At 34.7% G+C, this 17,803-nt stretch overlaps 1 protein-coding gene across 5 annotated transcripts in view; it reads right to left on the reverse strand.

The window, feature by feature from the left end:
• The window catches only part of LOC109109211 (thromboxane-A synthase-like), a 56,756-nt gene that overhangs the window by 21,967 nt on the left and 16,986 nt on the right, over positions 1-17,803 (reverse strand). For all 5 annotated transcript variants that reach the window (XR_006157125.1, XR_006157126.1, XR_006157124.1 and 2 more), the window contains exons 3-6: positions 14,475-14,568; positions 7,386-7,438; positions 4,198-4,294; positions 773-889 (exon numbers count right to left, since the gene is read on the reverse strand). Coding sequence is in view for 2 of the 5 variants with exons in the window: in XM_042744311.1 (XP_042600245.1) it covers positions 773-889; positions 4,198-4,294; positions 7,386-7,438; positions 14,475-14,568 (361 nt within the window). In the remaining 3 variants the exon portion in view is untranslated. The remainder of the gene's footprint in view (positions 1-772; positions 890-4,197; positions 4,295-7,385; positions 7,439-14,474; positions 14,569-17,803) is intronic.

Below are 17,803 nucleotides of genomic sequence, written 5' to 3' on the forward strand. Positions count from 1 at the left end.
TTCACTGTCTTTTTTGGAACAAGGTGTTCTTTGCACTATGTGAGTTTTTTTTCCAACATGTTTCTGGATCTACATCCTGTCAACCAATCAGATTTCAAAAATAGGCAAAGAGGTGAACAATGTTCAACTATCATCCAATTAGGATTCAGGAACATTGCTATACACTCTTAAAAATAAAGTTTCTTATTGGCATTGATGGTTCCATAAGAGCATCCATGGAATCTTTCCATTACACAAAAGGTGTACAGTAGAAAAAGATTATTTTAAATAACAGTTGTTTTAAGAACTGTTTACCCTTATGGGTTCTCCAAAGAACCTTTCAGTGAACAGTTCTCAAAAGAACCTTTTATGCAATGGAAAAGTTCCATAACTTCAAAATATATTCAAATAAAAAAACATTACAATAAAAAAGCATCATCTCTTTAAGTGTACTTGTACTTGTCTCATGCACTCCCAATGCTGTGTACTTCAAACTAACCATGAATATGCATTTTTGAACTAATTTCCCTTGTTTTTTGGAATTCATACTTATCTGCACATCTTATGACCTGGATTGAAATCTTATGCAACTTTTTACAACTATTTTAATGGCTGTTATGGAAATATGAGGTCCTCTACGGGTCCAAGATTTTGTTCCAGCCTGTTCCAATAGAGCTGCACTTGATTTATCAACTCAAGGCCATAAAATGTGATTACATAACAAGAACAATCGCTTCTTAGAACAGCTTTAATGTTTGTATAGCACACATTTAAGTAAGAAAGCCAAGCTCACCTCTTTCATCTTGGCAGCACTGAAGGTCGGTGTGAGGATGCTGCGCACTCGTTTCCACTGTTCGCCCTTCAGCATGACCAGACTGTCACTCATGGGTTTAGTTATGCCCCTGACAGTCTGCATTGAGAACACAGCTGGGGTTTACACACACCGAAAAGGACATGTTTATATAAGGACAAGATTATGACTAAATCTATAGCATTCTATCGGTTTGTCATTACCCAGTATTGTGCTGTTGGCTATAAATATTACGTTAGTAGCATTTGTAGGCCCAAAACATCATACGCAACTGTGCAAACACCTCTAGGCTATGTAAGCACTTACAGTATACTTATGCAACCTTGATTTTACATGTCCTATAAAACACGCAGGATGCAGTTCGTAACGCAACTTGCATATTGCATTCTCAGCACTGCCACAAGAGGTGCTATAGAAGGACATAGCATTAGTCTTCAGGTGAGGTTTTACCATTTGACATTTACCATCATTTTAATAGGAATCCAGTATTGTGTGGTAGGCTATACCTATGAAATCATTAGCAGTGGTGATTGTTTGGCCCAAAACATTCACTACACAATGTGTGCAAACATTTCCAAGTCATTAGCATTTATACTTACAGTATGTAACCTTGATTTCACACGTCATTGAGTTTTTAAAGCTTATTAGAATGCGGTTTATAACGCAATGCAAGTATACTCCATTTTCAACATTGCCACAAGAGGTGCTATAACAGGCATTAGTCTTCAGGTGAGGTCACATTTACCATTGTTTGGTAAATTTTCGCAGACTAAATCCAATAAATTCAAGTGGAATCCATGCAATTGTGAATTTAGCGTGATTTCAGTTCGGTCACATCGATTTGCCACATTGACCAGAAGAAAGCTTCTTGTTTTGAAAGCGACGGCTGTGTTTGCAGTGCTTCATACATTTACTACAAATTCTACTAAAAAACAGTAGTTTAAAGTAGTTACTTGCAACAGTTCGAAGAAAGCAAGTTGCTTTTTCAAAATGAGTCCAAAAGAAATCAAGCTACACTTAGTTACATTTTTTAAAGATAAATTCAGTTTAAAGATAAATTAAATACAGAGGTTGTTTCTGCTATAGCAATTCAAAAATTTCTAATAGGACACGTCTGCAATACCTCTGCTAAACATACACATCTGCGTCTCCATATTTGTGTAGAGAATGTTTTAGGCTTAATAGATAAACCACAGCAAAGTCTAAAGACCTTTCTCAGACTCTGAACTTTCAGAAAGTGTCTGTAAAAAGCTCTACTTGAATTTGTCTTGGCAATTCTAGATAAATAATAGTCCTGGATTCATTAAAACTACTGTTGTACACTGAGTTGGCCAAGTTGTTAGCCTGAAAGTTAGTGCAGCGACCAGGGCCAGGTGGCAGAGCTTTGTGCTGGGCCGACTTTGATCTTGTGCGTAGATCTTTGTGTTAACGGCTGCCAACACATACTATTTGTTTGTTTTTTTGGTTCCATGACAATCTCCTTTTATGAGTTTTCTCCCACTGTTGGTTGTAGATGTGCTTCACGATGAAAATGTAAACATACACATCCATGCACACAAACAGGTCAAGAGGTAGCTGATGAGCCCCAGTGGTGCGCATGGCCTCAGTATTGATCTGGCCCTGCCATAATCGTTTACCCAGCAGGCTCAGCTCCAGCAGCAAGGCCATCTCATGACCTTTGACTCTGCTTTGATGCATAAGTCATGTGATCATTAGTTTCTGACCTCCCTGGACTGACTCAAAAGTTCAAAGCTCTGGAGCTTTTTGCCAGTACCTTACTGTTCACATGACGTGCACTCTCAGCATTGATTTATACACACAAACACACACCTACATGCAGTAAAATCCTATTGACTGCATGAAAAAGTGCAAGTTATACATCAAACCCACCCTGTCATTGATTTAGCTGATTTTATGATATATGAGAGACGCTATGTGTGTGTCTGTGATCATAAATGATGTTGTTGACAAACAATTGCGGAGTTATGTGATGACATCACTCAGGAATTGATGGCCTTCAAGTGGGAACGAAAATATCGTGATAATGAGTTCTGAGCACATGAATGATAAAGCAAAGACATTTACAAGTGCGAAACTCTGACTGCTAGATGATACATGAGTTGCGAGTTATGTTGATGTAAATCATAGTGGCAAACAAGTCTTTTGTGAAGTTATTTCAATTTTCCAAACTATCTCCAGAATTAAGTCGCTAGTATTCATAAATAAGCTTGTAGAGCACAAATGTAAAGGTACAGTAATCACATTCACGGTTTGTTTTATACAAAATATTTTTTTGTTGTTGTTGTTGTTTTTTCAAGAACCATGCATATCATAATAGAAATTAAAATTATATATATATATATATATATATATATATATTTATATATATATATATATATATATATCTATATACTATTATATATATATATATATATAAACAAAATGTAAAAAAAAAAAGACAAAAACACATCTCTATTATAATACGGTACAATTATATATATATATAATATATATATATACTATAATTATACACATCACAATATATATATATATATAACCACACCATATTATATATTATCGTATATATATATATATACATATAATATATTGACACATATATCTATATATATATATATCACATATATATATATATATATACACATATATATATATATATAACATACATATATATCATATAATCTATACATACATATACAGATATATATAATATATATATATATATATATATATATTATATCTACGCATATATATACATATAACATATACATATACATATACCTATATATATAATATATTATTCGATAATATCTTATATATATATATATATATATATATATATATATATATACATATACTCTATATATATATCATATATATATATATATATATATATAGAGAGACGAGAGAGGAGAGAGAGAGAAATTATGTATATTACACTTAAGTATAAGTATATTACACTTATATACTTAAGTGTTATTTTAGTATTTGTTTTATCTATTATACTATTTAATCATATTTTGTATTTATAGTATTTTATCATATTTACTCACATTTAAGTTTGTTTTTCATCTAATATGTATACTTTATTTAATTTTTACTTTAATTCAATTAACATGATTTAATATTTAGTTTTAGTTAATAACAAGTTAACAACACTGACTTAAATTCAAGAAACAATGTATATAAACACGTCCTATTATCTTATTCATCTTGCCTCTCATTTTAAAGAGTTATAGACTGAAAAGTAAGTCAAAACTAGTAATTAAAAACTCATTAAGAAGTAATTTTTGCTGTGTATGTATGCTTCAGGCTTAATAATACAACTTGAGATGAATTGCTGCGTGTGTTTTTGATATTAGACTGTAAATGTAATGTCACTCACTTACCATTCTGTTGGGAAACTTATTGAATTCCTTGACCATCACCTGTCTGAGCATATCTGGGTCTGCTATGATCACTATAGGCTGCCGGCCTATATAATAACTGACAAACACACATATACAGAGAGAGAGAGAGCAAACAAACAAGATGAAATGAATAAATAACAGGGCACCAGTCAAATTTCAGGGGAATAGCAGGAGACAAAAGAACAAAGGACAAATACACACACACATAAAGCAGAACATCTGTGGCTGCAGACCCCGTCTTCCCTTCATATCACTGACAGGGGTACAGACACGCATCATATGTGTGTGTGTGTGTCAAGGTCAGCTCAGTAAAGAAATTTGATGAGGCTGCTGGGTAGCTTCTTTGGCAGCTTTCACTGCAGAGATGTGGCGAGGTCGTACCGTCAAACGCTGTGAAATGAAGGATTGTGAGCGCGTATGTATGTACCCTTGCATGTGCCAGCATGAGACACCACCTTCCCCTCAAATACAACTTCCTGTCATTTTCATGGTTTTATGGCTGGAATCAACTTCACAGGAAATTGCAGAAACAAGCAGATAATTAAACACCTTTATTAGGCATCAATAATTGAACATGAAAGCTTTCAGGCAAATATCTGAAGCCATTAATCTAGTTCATACAAGATTTTGGAAACTCCTTTTTTCCAGCAGAAGCGTTTAGGTACATTAACTACCCCATCCACTGTAAATAAAGCACAATCAAACCCAGATGCAAACAAACACAGCCGAGACAGATCACTCTTATCATTTACTGTACTCTCTTTTCATGTGCCAGTGTCAGTTTGGTACTGTAAAACTCAGAGCAGAGCGCATAGGCTCTTCATATCATCTTGTGCTAATGAAGCTGACATTGTGGTCCACATTGCTCTAGGAGCAAGATGAGTTTAATTAAGCTTGCAGCTAAGTGACCTATAAAACACTGATCTCATTAGTATGTTTTGGTTTATCTATGCATCTGCGCTGGCGGTCTGTTCACAATCCAAAAAGCTGTTTGAAAAAGACTCTCACGTGCAATACAGACTGATATATGCAAGAGAGACTAAAATATCACTCACACACACACACAAAAAAAAAATCTAAATTCCATTTAATGGTTTAATGTTCAATTACAGTAGTTAACAATAGGTATCATGAACTAACAATGAACAATACTATCACAAATATGCTATAGCATTTATTTATCTTAGCTAATGTTTATGTATTATGTACAAACAATGAACTATATTTATAAATTAACATTATGCAGGATTATTATCTGCTGTAATATAAAATTGTTTTTCTAGATGAGTATATAAGCCCATTTCTGCCACAGTTGAGTAAAAAATTATTCTTTAAGTCATAAAGAGAAACTTTCTCAGTTTTTTATTATAAGATACATAGAAATTATTATGTAAAAGTTCTTAACTATTGAGATTTTATATGTAGAATAAATTTAGACTGAACTAACTCATGAAAATGTTTATTATGATACAGTAAGACATTACTATGAGAAAGTTTGTCATTTTTATGCCATACTGTATTAATACTAAAGAGAAAGTATCTTGTAATAATGAGAAACATTCTCATAATAATATTATAGTAATTATATAGTAATTCAATATTTATATTTTAGAATATTTTAAAAAGTCTAATTGATATGACTTAACTAACTCATAATAAAGCTTATCATCACTATGATACAGTTTGTCATTATGAGAAACTATACTAATAATATGAAAAAGATAATACTAATATTATTAGTCTCTCATTTTTACAAGATATATAATAGTAATATTATTTTGAGAAAGATTTTACAAATACTAATATTATTATGAGAAAGGTTTTCACTGTTTATGAGAATTTCATTGTTAAATCATTATGAGAAAGTTTGGAAAAAGTCTCATGATGACATGAACTCACAAGTTTTACTATATTGAGAATTACTCTAAATATAATGATACTAAGCCATTTTTTGCAGAATATATTTTTTACTCAACTGTGGCAGAAAAGGGCTTACATATCAGAATGTACTCAATGATGTGCATTTTCTTTAAAATGTATTTAGACACTTAATTCACACATCTGGAAATCACTGCATTACACTGCATTACACTATATGCCACCAAACAAATTGTTCTTTAGCTGTCAGCCATTGAAAAGCCCATATCGGTTGACCACTATACCAAATGGCCTCTTTCACTCATGCATTCTGGTTAGAAGCCATTTCTAGATATTTTCAAACCATATCTGAAGGATATTTTTGGGTAGAGCAAAAAAATTAAAAATCACACCTTCATGAGTAAACCTTCTGCACATGATATATTGAGCACTCCTACAGTGCGCCGAAACGTCTGAACTTAGATGACTGATGTCTTGCACTTCGGGAACCGACAAGGGTTTTAAGGAGCATGCAGAGCATTCATATGTATTTCAAAGCCCTTTGATTTCAGTGAGAAGCTCAGCCTCTTGGATTACTCTAACTGAAAGATGTCGTAATGTCTCCTGACATATATCCACACGACTCTGAATTAGATCCCCTTTTCCGGTCCTGACACCCAATCCAGAACCCCCGGATCCCATTGAACACACATATGCACACACACACACAAGCAGACAAAAACTAGCATCATTCTGATTCTCTTCCCCTCGATTCTGCTCATATTAAACACAGGAAGCCCAGTGGCACTCGCTGCTTTGATCTCCCTCGAGGAGAAGTCGGCCTCTCAGAAGCAGGCATATTAAAACTCAATGTCTGGCTAGCGACAGACTAAATTAGAGGACACTGGGCACTCTGTGAGGGGCTCATGCTGTCTGAATATGAATGACAGGACCATGAACAAGGGCCTCGTGTGTGATGGGTGTTATACACCAAAGCTTTCATATTAAAATAATTCTATAAATGTGGAAATGACTAAAGCAATCATGTAGGGCACTTTTCATCAGAAACATAATCAGAAAAAAATCATTTCTATTACACAAGGGGTAATGAAAAGTCGTTCATGTTTCACTTGGCAAAACAAATAGGTTTGGCATATTGGTGTTTATTAATGCCTTTGACAAAAGCTTTCCCAGATAATAAAAAATGGTTTCTTTAAGAAATCAATCTCAGAAACAACATAAATTTAATCCAATTTATTCATTTGATTGACACTTTAATAACAGCAAGAGTAAAATCCAAGGAGACTTACCCACAAATCCGTCCGTATTTCTTTATTAGGTCAGATTGTGCCTTAAAGAAACCCTGTGCAAGAGTAGAAAACCCACATATCAGTATGAAAGCATATTAGAGAACATTGTGAACACATGTGGTCAGATTTATTTTAGAGACTGAAAAATCACAACATCAACAACAACAATAATAAAAAAAATAATACACCAAAAAAAAAAATTAAAATTCTGTCATTAATTACTCACCCTCATGTTGTTCCAAATCCGTAAGAGCATCGTTCATCTTTGGAACACAAATAAAGATATTTTTGATGAAATCCAAGAGCTTTCTGACCCTGCATTGACAGCAATGCAACTGACACTTAAAATAGTTGTTGACATTGTTAAAATAGTCCAAGTGACATCAGTGGTTCAATTTTATAAAGCTACGAGAATACTTTTTGTCCCTGTCAGTCTTCGACATGCATTCATGACAGTACCACACTGTTGTGTTGCTGTCTATGCAGGGTCAGAAAGCTCTCGGATTTCATCAAGAACATCTTAATTTGTGTTCCAAAGATGAAGGTATTTTGGGGTTCGGAACAACATGAAGGTGAGTAGTTAATGATAGAATTCATTTTTGGGTGAACTATCCCTTTAATAGTGAAATGCCACACAACTTAAATATCTTCATGAAATAATTGTATGTATTTATTATTTTAATTCTGGCAACACATTTGCAGCATGCTAATACTTTATTAGAAAATTAGAAAATTAAACAATTTAGAGTAAGAGAGAAATGTGAAATCAGAAAGATACACTATATGGACAAAAGTATTGGGACACCTGATCATTACACCAACAGGGACTTACAGTAAGTGACATTACATTCAAATACATAGACATTAATATGAAGCTGATCCCCCTTTGGAGCTACACCTGCTTTCACTCCTCTAGGAAGGTTTTCCACAAAATTTTAAGTGTTTCTGTGGGAATTTTGAGCATTTGTGGGGTCAGGCACTGATGTTGGATGAGCAGGCCTAGTTTGCGATCTCCATTCCAGTTCATCCCAAAGGTGTTCGATGGGGTTGAGATCAGGGCTCTGTGCAAGCCAGTCAAGTTATTTCACACCAAACACATCCAACCATGCCTTTATAGATCTTGCTTTGTGCACTGGGGCACAGTCAGGACCTTGCCTAAACTGTTACCACAAAACTGGAGGCATACCATTGTCCAAAAATGTCTGTATGCTGAAGCATTAAGATTTCCCTTTACTTCATCCCTCTTTTACACACCATGCATCTCAATACTCAGTGACCCCTCTCTGTGACTTTACATAGTCTTTTGCTTTATTGCTGAATTGCTGCTGTTCCTAAATGCTTCCATTTTTCAATATTACCACTTACAGTTAACTGTGGAATATCTATCAGGGATGAAATTGCATAAACTGAATGTTCTCCTATCATAGTTCCATGTTTAAATTCACTGAGGTCTTGACCACAAACATTTTTTCCACAAATGTTTGTAAATGCATACTGCATGGCTAGGTACTTGATTGTATACATCTGTGGGTGTAGTTTAAGATCATATGCTGTTGAAAGCAAATATTTATTTCAGCTCGATCTTTTCTTGGAAACCACCATCTGTCTTGTCTGACTTCCCTGCACAATATAGATCAATCACTATGACTCCTAAAGAGGCGCTTACTACAGTATGAGAACACGGGTTACTGCAGGTACAGCATCACACTTATCTACCAGTAGGGGTCAGCACAGAGCAAAAACACTGACTGCGCTTGGCTCTCAGGAGGTTTATGGGCTCTCGGAAGGTTTACTGAGGTCTACTGAGAATATTATTCTGAAATATCCATAACCATAACAGGAATATTATCATATCCCTATTTAGAATTGAAGAACATATTAAACTTTGCACATAAGGCTGCTGAGATTGCATTGTTTATCGAGGCTGGTGGGATACAGTTAAGAAGTTACACAACAAAGCAGACAATGAACACATCAAGTGCTGACTGTAAAATGCACACACACACACACACACACACACACACACACACATAAAGAGCGCTAGTTTGGTATGCATGGCAGCCGGTGGCTCTGCTGTCTCTACTAATGAAGGCACCAAACCGTCTGCCCTCCCTTCTTCATCCCACCATTCCTGCAGTCTCCCTGGTGGGCATTAGGCATAGATGTATGTGTGTGTTCCTCAGTGAGCATTAAGCAGTGGGTTGTGTGCCCTTCCGTCCTGATGTCCTCTCCCTCAGCCTTTTATTACTGTTATGTCATACGGAAGAGGCTGCGTGTGCATCGGACAGTGCTGTAGTGAAGTTTAACAGGAGGCTCAATTCAAACAAATGAGTTGCTCCTGCCTTTGGCTTCATTGGGGATTCATCTCAGATGGATATGATCAATAATGCCGGGTCTGACTGAAACGGACAGTCAGCGATCCTACTGGAATTCTCTTAAAAAGATTAGCCACTTCCAGTTGTTTTCTAGCACATATATGACCTTGACCTCTGCACAGGTCTGAACATCGTGCTGCTTCTCTTTGTCTCGGTCGCTAATAATCTGTCATGTCACTCAGTGTCATGCAGGCAGACATTCGGTGCATGACAGAGGATGTGGAGGAAGGTATGGGAGATGCACTTTTAAAGACTGTTCTGTTCTGTTCTACACTCTTAAAAATAAAGGTGCTTCAAGATGCCATAGAAGAACCTTTTTTCCTAACTGGTTCCATAAAGAACCTTTAACATCTGAAGAACCTTTCTGTTTCACAAAAGGTTCTTTGTGGCGAAAGAAGGTTCTTCAGATTATAAAAAATGTAAGAAAGAGATAGTTCTTTAAAGAACCTTTGACTGAATGGTTCTTTGTGGAACCAAAAATGACTTTTCTTTAATATCGTTGAGAAGGACCTTTTAAGAGTCTATTCTATTCTATTCTATTCTATTCTATTCTATTCTATTCTATTCTATTCTATCTTTTGGGGGGACTTTCAAAAAATGCCTTTCTTTGTTTTTTACATTTACATGTTGGTAAATCTGAAAAACACTGGGGAAAAAATGGTTTAGAAACAAATGTTTAAAAAACACAGCAAGTAATCCATTAAATTAAATGTACGATTTTGAAGAAGAAACATTGAAATAGCATTTTCTTTTTGTTTTATGTACAATTTAGGAAAATGAGTTTTTGCAGTGTAATGTTTCCATTAGGACCGATGCTGTTTGGTCATTTGTAGTCTCTTCAAATGAGATTAATTTGACTCTGAGATCACATATTCTGTCTGTCCAAAAGTAATAGTAATTTATTTAGAAATATTACTCAGAAACAAAGCCAAATATAAAATTCTGTTTGAGTATCTAGCTACCATATGAGTCTTAAATAAAACTCTACATGTCTTTCAATGATTCAGTGCCACAAAACAGGCAAACCAAGTAATTATTTCTTCCCTGAAGGCACTAAATGCAACAGTTCAGTTTTAAGATCCAAAAAACCTGTGCACTCAGACTCTTGCTTGTAAACATGCAAGCTTATTGGATCTTGCAATTCTTACCAGTTTTGTTTGCAAAATGCATCAGATGTCATTTAGTTTTTAATGAGCATTTTGCTTCTCTCTGACCCTTAGTATTAAACCGAGTGTTTTTTTTTTAAAGAAAAAAACAAAACAGACATTGATGCTTTTATTAATCAAAGATGCATTAATTCAATTAAAGTGCAGTAAAGACATTTATAATATTACAAATATTTCCATTTTAAATAAAGGTTTCCATTTACCCAAGAGTCCTGAAAAAAAAGTTTTCCATAAATTAAAATAATTTCTGAATTATCATGTTGAACTGAACAGTTATTTTAAATTGTACAAATATTTCACAATATGACTGTATTTTTAATCCAATATATGCAGGCTAGGTGAGAATATGAGACTGCTTTTAAAAATAGTGCAGACCCCAAATGCCTTAACGGAAGAGTAAATGTGGGCTGTGTTACTGTATTTATAACCTTTGACAATGACCTGTTTTTGTACCATAGATGAAGTAAATCGTCTTGACACACTGGGCAGGCAGCTTTACATTGTTAACATTAAAGTCAGTCTACATACTGTAGCTCTTTTTATTTCAAACTACCATGACAAATCCTGTTTTCCAGATACATCCCCTATGTATAAACAGAAAGCAAGTATGTGCGTGTGTGCTGGCAACAGAGAGAAAGAGATAGAGGAACTGCATCTAGGTTGTTTAGGATCTTAAATGGACCAGATCTCATGTCTGTGAGTGTTGTATTTGGTAATGGAGTGTGTCATGATAATGTGCTGCTGTGGGTTGCAAGAGATTCTGTCGTCTAGGCTCTAAATGTGACTCAATCTGCCCCGTATCCCAAACGCTCTTTGTACATCACTTCCTGTTACCCATGATCCTCAATAACACCCTGGCTTCTCTATTCTTTCTTGTAATATTTCTCCAAATATATATTTATCGTTTCATCTGTCTCATATTTCCTTCTCTTAAGACTATATTCAGGGTACAGTTGTATTATGTCCCACTGTACAGTATATTGGTCAACATTTTTGAGTCACACATTTTTACATACTTTTTATTTAGCAAGGATGCAATAAATTGATCAAAAGTGACAGTAAAGACATTTAAAATCTTACAAAAGATGACTATTTTAAGTAAATGCTGTTCTTTTTAATGTTCTATGCATCAAAGAATCCAGAAGCACTGTTTTCAGCATTGACACTAATCAGAAATATTTCTTGAGCATCAAATCAGCATATTAGGATGATTTCTGAAGGATCATGTGACACTGAAGACTGGAATAATGACTATTACATGAATAAATTGTTATAAAATATTAAATAAATGCATCCTTGGTAAGCATAAGAAACTTTTTTCAACAAAGTTTCCAATTAGTCATTAGTCCTCATTTATTCTTGATCAGTCTGGGTAATTTTTCACCAAAAATCTAAAGTAAAAAGTACATATGAATTTTTGTATGAATATATTCATGAATTAATTCATTTATTCATGATATATTATAAAAATTACCTTTTATATGCAATTTTGTAGTTTCCAATTAGGATCTGATACATAATGAACACAAAACTTGATTCTACTGTTAACGAACGTACACAAAACTAGACTGAATAACTTTCTGCAACTTCTGTTTTATTTTATTTTTTTGGTTCACTCGTCATCAATCCTAAACACAGACTTTGCTAATGTAACCTATGCCTTACTTTCCTTCTCCTTTCTCTCTTTCAACACCTCCCTTTCCTCTTTTGCATTCTCACTGAATTTCTAACTTGAAATGCAGTCACCTGCCTCTTGAGAGGGGATTGCGTCTGCGTCTCTAGTGCCAGTAACACAAAATGTGCATACAGTCGCACACACAGACCTACAGGATTTAGCTGAGAGGCTGGCCTGTGGAAGTGGGTCAGAGGATTCTGCTAAAGCAATGCTCTGGAGACCACTGTGTGTGAGACTGAGTCTGCTTACGTGTGCACAAATCTAATACCCACAGACAAAGGCTGCACAACAGCATACAAAAACCCACACACTAAAAAAAAGCACATACCTTTAGTTCACCTGGGGAGCTTCATCTAGACACGCAGTAATTATGCATGCATGCTTATTCATTAACGTCTTTCTCACTTGCATCTAATAACGTTTAATCACAACGAAGAAGACATGAATTGAGATGAAAAAGATGGAGAAAGGGAAACGGACAGGCAGATCGAGAGGGAGAGAAGGAAGAGGGAGCCCTGTTAGAAGCGGGTGATAGAACGACAGAATTAAAAGAGTGTTGTGAACGACATGCTGTCCAGTCAACCATTACTGTCTGACAGTAACATATTGATCTGAGAATCTATTCAGCACCAGAACAGCACAAGGGTTGGAATCAAAGCTTTATTTAAAATAAGCCAGTGTGCTGGTGGGGGAATTTCTTAAAACATTTTTCAAAAATCTAAAGATAAAAAAACATAAAAAAAACATGATTTTTTTAATGAAGAAAAAAACTAATTTAATGTTTTACTTTTTAATCCTTTTGAAACAATTACCACTCATTGTTATGTACAGTAAAAATACTTATATAAAAAAAAAAATCAGCATGAAGGCAGTAAAAAAAAAAGTTCTGTGGTGTATCCTCTCAATAGTCTAGTAAAAATTTGCACTAGTCTAATTTTTTTCATTACCAATAATAATAATAATAATAATTAAATAAAAATGTTGGTAATTGTCTGCCAGGACATTATCCATTAATTTTACAGCCATTTATTTTAATCCTAATACACAATACAATGGAGTGGATAATTCAAAATACAGGTAAAAAGCAATTGTTATTTCTAAATTCTAAATTTCGTATTAATACAGTACAGTGCCCTAATTTTTACTTTTTTTTGTTACAGTAAAAAAAAAAAAAAAGCAAGAAGTTGAATCAAAAATTAACATGCATTTCAAAGCATCGTATTTTTTATTTATATGTTCCCCTTATTTTGAATGTCATAAAAATACGAAAATACATTTTATGGTGTTCTTTTGGTTTTTACTGTAGGGTGAAATATGAGGCGGACTTGTTCTTTTATGGCATTCATCATTATTGGTTGCTGGATGAATCTAGGCATTTCATATTCAGAAATGAAAGTCCATTTTATACTCTCACTGGAATCGAACAGCCCTACAGCATAGAAAATTTGGCCTTAATTTCCTATAATCCACGTCAAATCATTATCATTAAACTGCAGACTGGCAGAAATGAGAGTCCTCAAGGTAAGTGTTGATTTGCTACATTATAGCTTGGGACTGAAATTAAACTTAAAAAAAAAAAAAAGGAATTAAAAGTATTTATTTTGCAATATTAAACCCACCCACTCTCCCCGTCTGTCTTTTATATTATCATCGTAAAAGTAAGTCATTCAGCACAGAGTAATCTGTTTGGAAATCACATGGCATTAGATGTCATTAGTGGTGAGTCATCTTTAATGAACACATCTAATGAACTGAGGCTCACTGAGAGAAACATCATTTTTCTAGCTTCGGGAGGGCGGTACAAGGTCTGTACGTGTGAGAAAGTGAGCGAATGCGTTTTGTGTTTCATTACAAAGTAAACAAAAGCTCTTACGTCTCGAAACATCATGAGGTTCCCAAAAAACGGTGAGGGCTTTGGGTGCTTGATGCCACATCGTTCCAAGACAGAGTAAGGGGAGATGGAGTACCTATTAAAACAAAGACAAAGAGGTTCAGTGAAAACATCATTTTCAACATTTCACAAATAGTGAAAAATAAAAATCATTAGAAAAAAAAGGGAGAAATTATGCTGCAAACAAATAGGCAGGTAAAGGGGAAATATATATTAATTTAAACAAAAAGGTGATGGATGTAAGTGATGATTCCTGCAAACAGATGATGACACAAGCAGTATCGGAGAGCACTGGGAAGTGCTGCATTTCCTCTGAGTATGGAAAAGGGGACCTGCATTATGCTTGAGGATTGCATCTGCTGACACACCAGTGCTTCGACCACTTTTAACTTTGAATTGAGCCGTGGGAGAGGAAGAGATGTTATTCGCTCAAAGAGTGCATTTTTGTCCCCTGGAAGTTAAACACCAATGTCTTAATCCACCAGTGAGTACTTTATTCAAATATATGCAAATATTCTCTAACACTGGTGTACTGAAACCCATTTGCAAGTTAAAAAACACATTTCCTGGTGTTTCTTCCACTAATGTTCCAGGAGTTGATTTTTATTCAAACTTTTTGTTATATAAAGATCACATTAAACTAGTGGTTCTCAATCGAGGGGCCTGGGGCTCACTAGAGGACCTTAGTAAACTTCCAACGGGGTCCTCAAGATGACTTAAAATGAGACAAGACAACCATTAAAATAAGGTGAAACTATTTAGCTTTAAAAAAGATGTATTTTAACAACAGGTTTTTTTTATTATTATTATTGGAGAACCAGGATTCCCAAAGTCTGAATAAAAATGAGGAAAACATTTTTGATAAAAAAAAAAAAAATCTGTCTACCATGGCTTTATTTTTATTGTTTTTCAAATGTCTTATGCATAGATTTAACCTTTCAAATTTGCATAAATGATAGATAGATAGATAGATAGATAGATAGATAGATAGATAGATAGATAGATAGATAGATAGATAGATAGATAGATCATTTTTATTTTACATTTATTTGTATTATTTTTAACTTCTGTTTACTTATTCTTTCTTTTTTTTATTACATTTTTTATTTTATTACTTTTTCTTTCACTTTTATTCTTTCATCTTTCATTTATTATTTTATATTTATTTGTTATGCATTCATTTGTTATGCATTCTCTGATTTAAGATGTTGAAATTAAGGACATTTTCATGACAGTTCAAACAAAATAACTTAAACTAGTGAGGGTTTATACTCTAAAAACCTGTATAGTTGAAGAACCACCTTTGTATGTTTTTATTTTCTAATCATGTTTGGCTGGAAATATCAAACTCTTACTTCAGCAATGTGGCTAGAAGTAACTGCCACCCATCGCTCTCAAAAATAATTAAAAGAAGTACTGTAACCAAAAGATTCTGACTTCCATCTCCTTCATAATCTCCAGCTCGGCAGGAGTTCATTACCATATTAACTGTCAGATTAGAGAGTGGGTCTTAACACATGCTGTAAAAAAAGAGCTGGAATGATAACTCATTTTATGACACGCTCTTAATTACACAGAAGCACGTCGCATCCTAACACGCTCGTCCGGTGCAGAAAGACGATGAATCCCCAGTCCAATCTGTCCGTGTCCAGATTCAAAACCATTTCTCACTTCAGCACAAATATATTCACCACGAGTCGTCAGACAAACATCCCCCAGTCTTTCAACTCATTATTGGTTAAGTGAACACAGAATTAATGTGAAACAAATCCACAGCACTCAGCAGGGTGAGATCAGGTTTATCCCCAATAGTTGTGGGAAAGTCTTTCAGCAAAACAGGACCAAAGCTGATTTGTCCTTCATAACATGCAGTTTGGCACTTTAACAGTTTGTACCAGTTTTGCTGAAATTCAATCAAAAATCTCTTTAGGGAACATCATAATTAATGTGTTGCTCAAAGAGCGGGTGTGTCACAGCTCATATGAAGCAGAATGTAGCATATTTCCACATTTTGAAGGCAGAAAAGTTCAAAAGCAGCCAAAACTGATCAATAAAGTGACTAAAGTAAAAAGCTCAATCATTAACAGCAGGCCAGTTAAAAGTCAATGAAGCACAAAAGAAAGTTCATATCAAAGGGATATTCTAATAGAGCATGTTGCAATACACTGAACAACAAGCAGAACACACAAATATTAGAATTGTGAATCCATCTTGTTAGTCATTTTAATTTACTAACAAATTGTAAATTTACTGTAAAATTCAAATTTAATGTAATTTACGCCGCACATGAACAGTCAGCTTTTATATCTGAAATAAGACAAGATTTATGGTGTATGTACCTGACAAATGTGACCTATATAGGGAGCAAACTTGACAATGTTTATTTCATGTCAGAAACATGTCTATAATACCTTAAACTCTGTCTCTGTAGGAAACCTACTATGTTTTGAAACAGAGCCCACGTTTGTGCTTCTAATTTGTCACAACAGCACTTAAACGGTACGGTGTTAACAGACTTTAACCGGCCACTGTTTGGTTGCCAACATTCTTCATAATATCTTTTTATGTTTAACAGAAGGATGAAACTCAGCCAGGTTTGGAACAACTTGAGGGTGAGTAAATAATTACAGAACTGTTTTTTAGGTGGTCTTTGTCTTTACACTACAGTATATGTGGATGATTGTTATGATTGAGTAACCTCTGTTTACCGGTTACATTCTGCCGAACACGGAATAGATGCTGATGTGTAAATGTGCAAATTCATATTAATGTGCTCATGTTTCTGATGCCAGTACCAAGATGTTATCTGAATGACCCATTGTTGCAGCTTAGTTTCCATAAACAGTCTTGTTAGTGTACACTTAATGTTATGAATGTTATAGTACATATGTCCATTTAATTATTTGACTACAGACCTACAGCACACAACTGCATGACGTTGACAATTGTAGTTCATTGCAAGCCTGAGCTGACTGACAAATCCAGCGAGGCATCTCCTCTGTGTCTCTCTATTCTAGATAAACAGATGTTGATGTAGCTTATCAGTGAACACGCCTGGCCATTTCTGATGCCTGTGCCAGGGGCAAAGAGAGAGAGACAGAGATGTGCCACAGGCTAAATGTACTGGAAAAAAGGCCAGGATGGAAGACTGTCCCTAAAAATACCACTAAAATTCACACCCAGCCTCCTTGTTAAATATTTACCTCAACCTTACTCTCTGTGACAAATGCGAATATTAGAGGTCCTACAAGGTAAGGAAAGACCACTGCTGGGCACCGACACAAATATATCAAACCTGTTTCAATGTAAAA

The sequence above is a fragment of the Cyprinus carpio genome, chromosome B18, assembly GCF_018340385.1.
Source record: "Cyprinus carpio isolate SPL01 chromosome B18, ASM1834038v1, whole genome shotgun sequence".
NCBI lineage: Eukaryota > Metazoa > Chordata > Actinopteri > Cypriniformes > Cyprinidae > Cyprinus > Cyprinus carpio.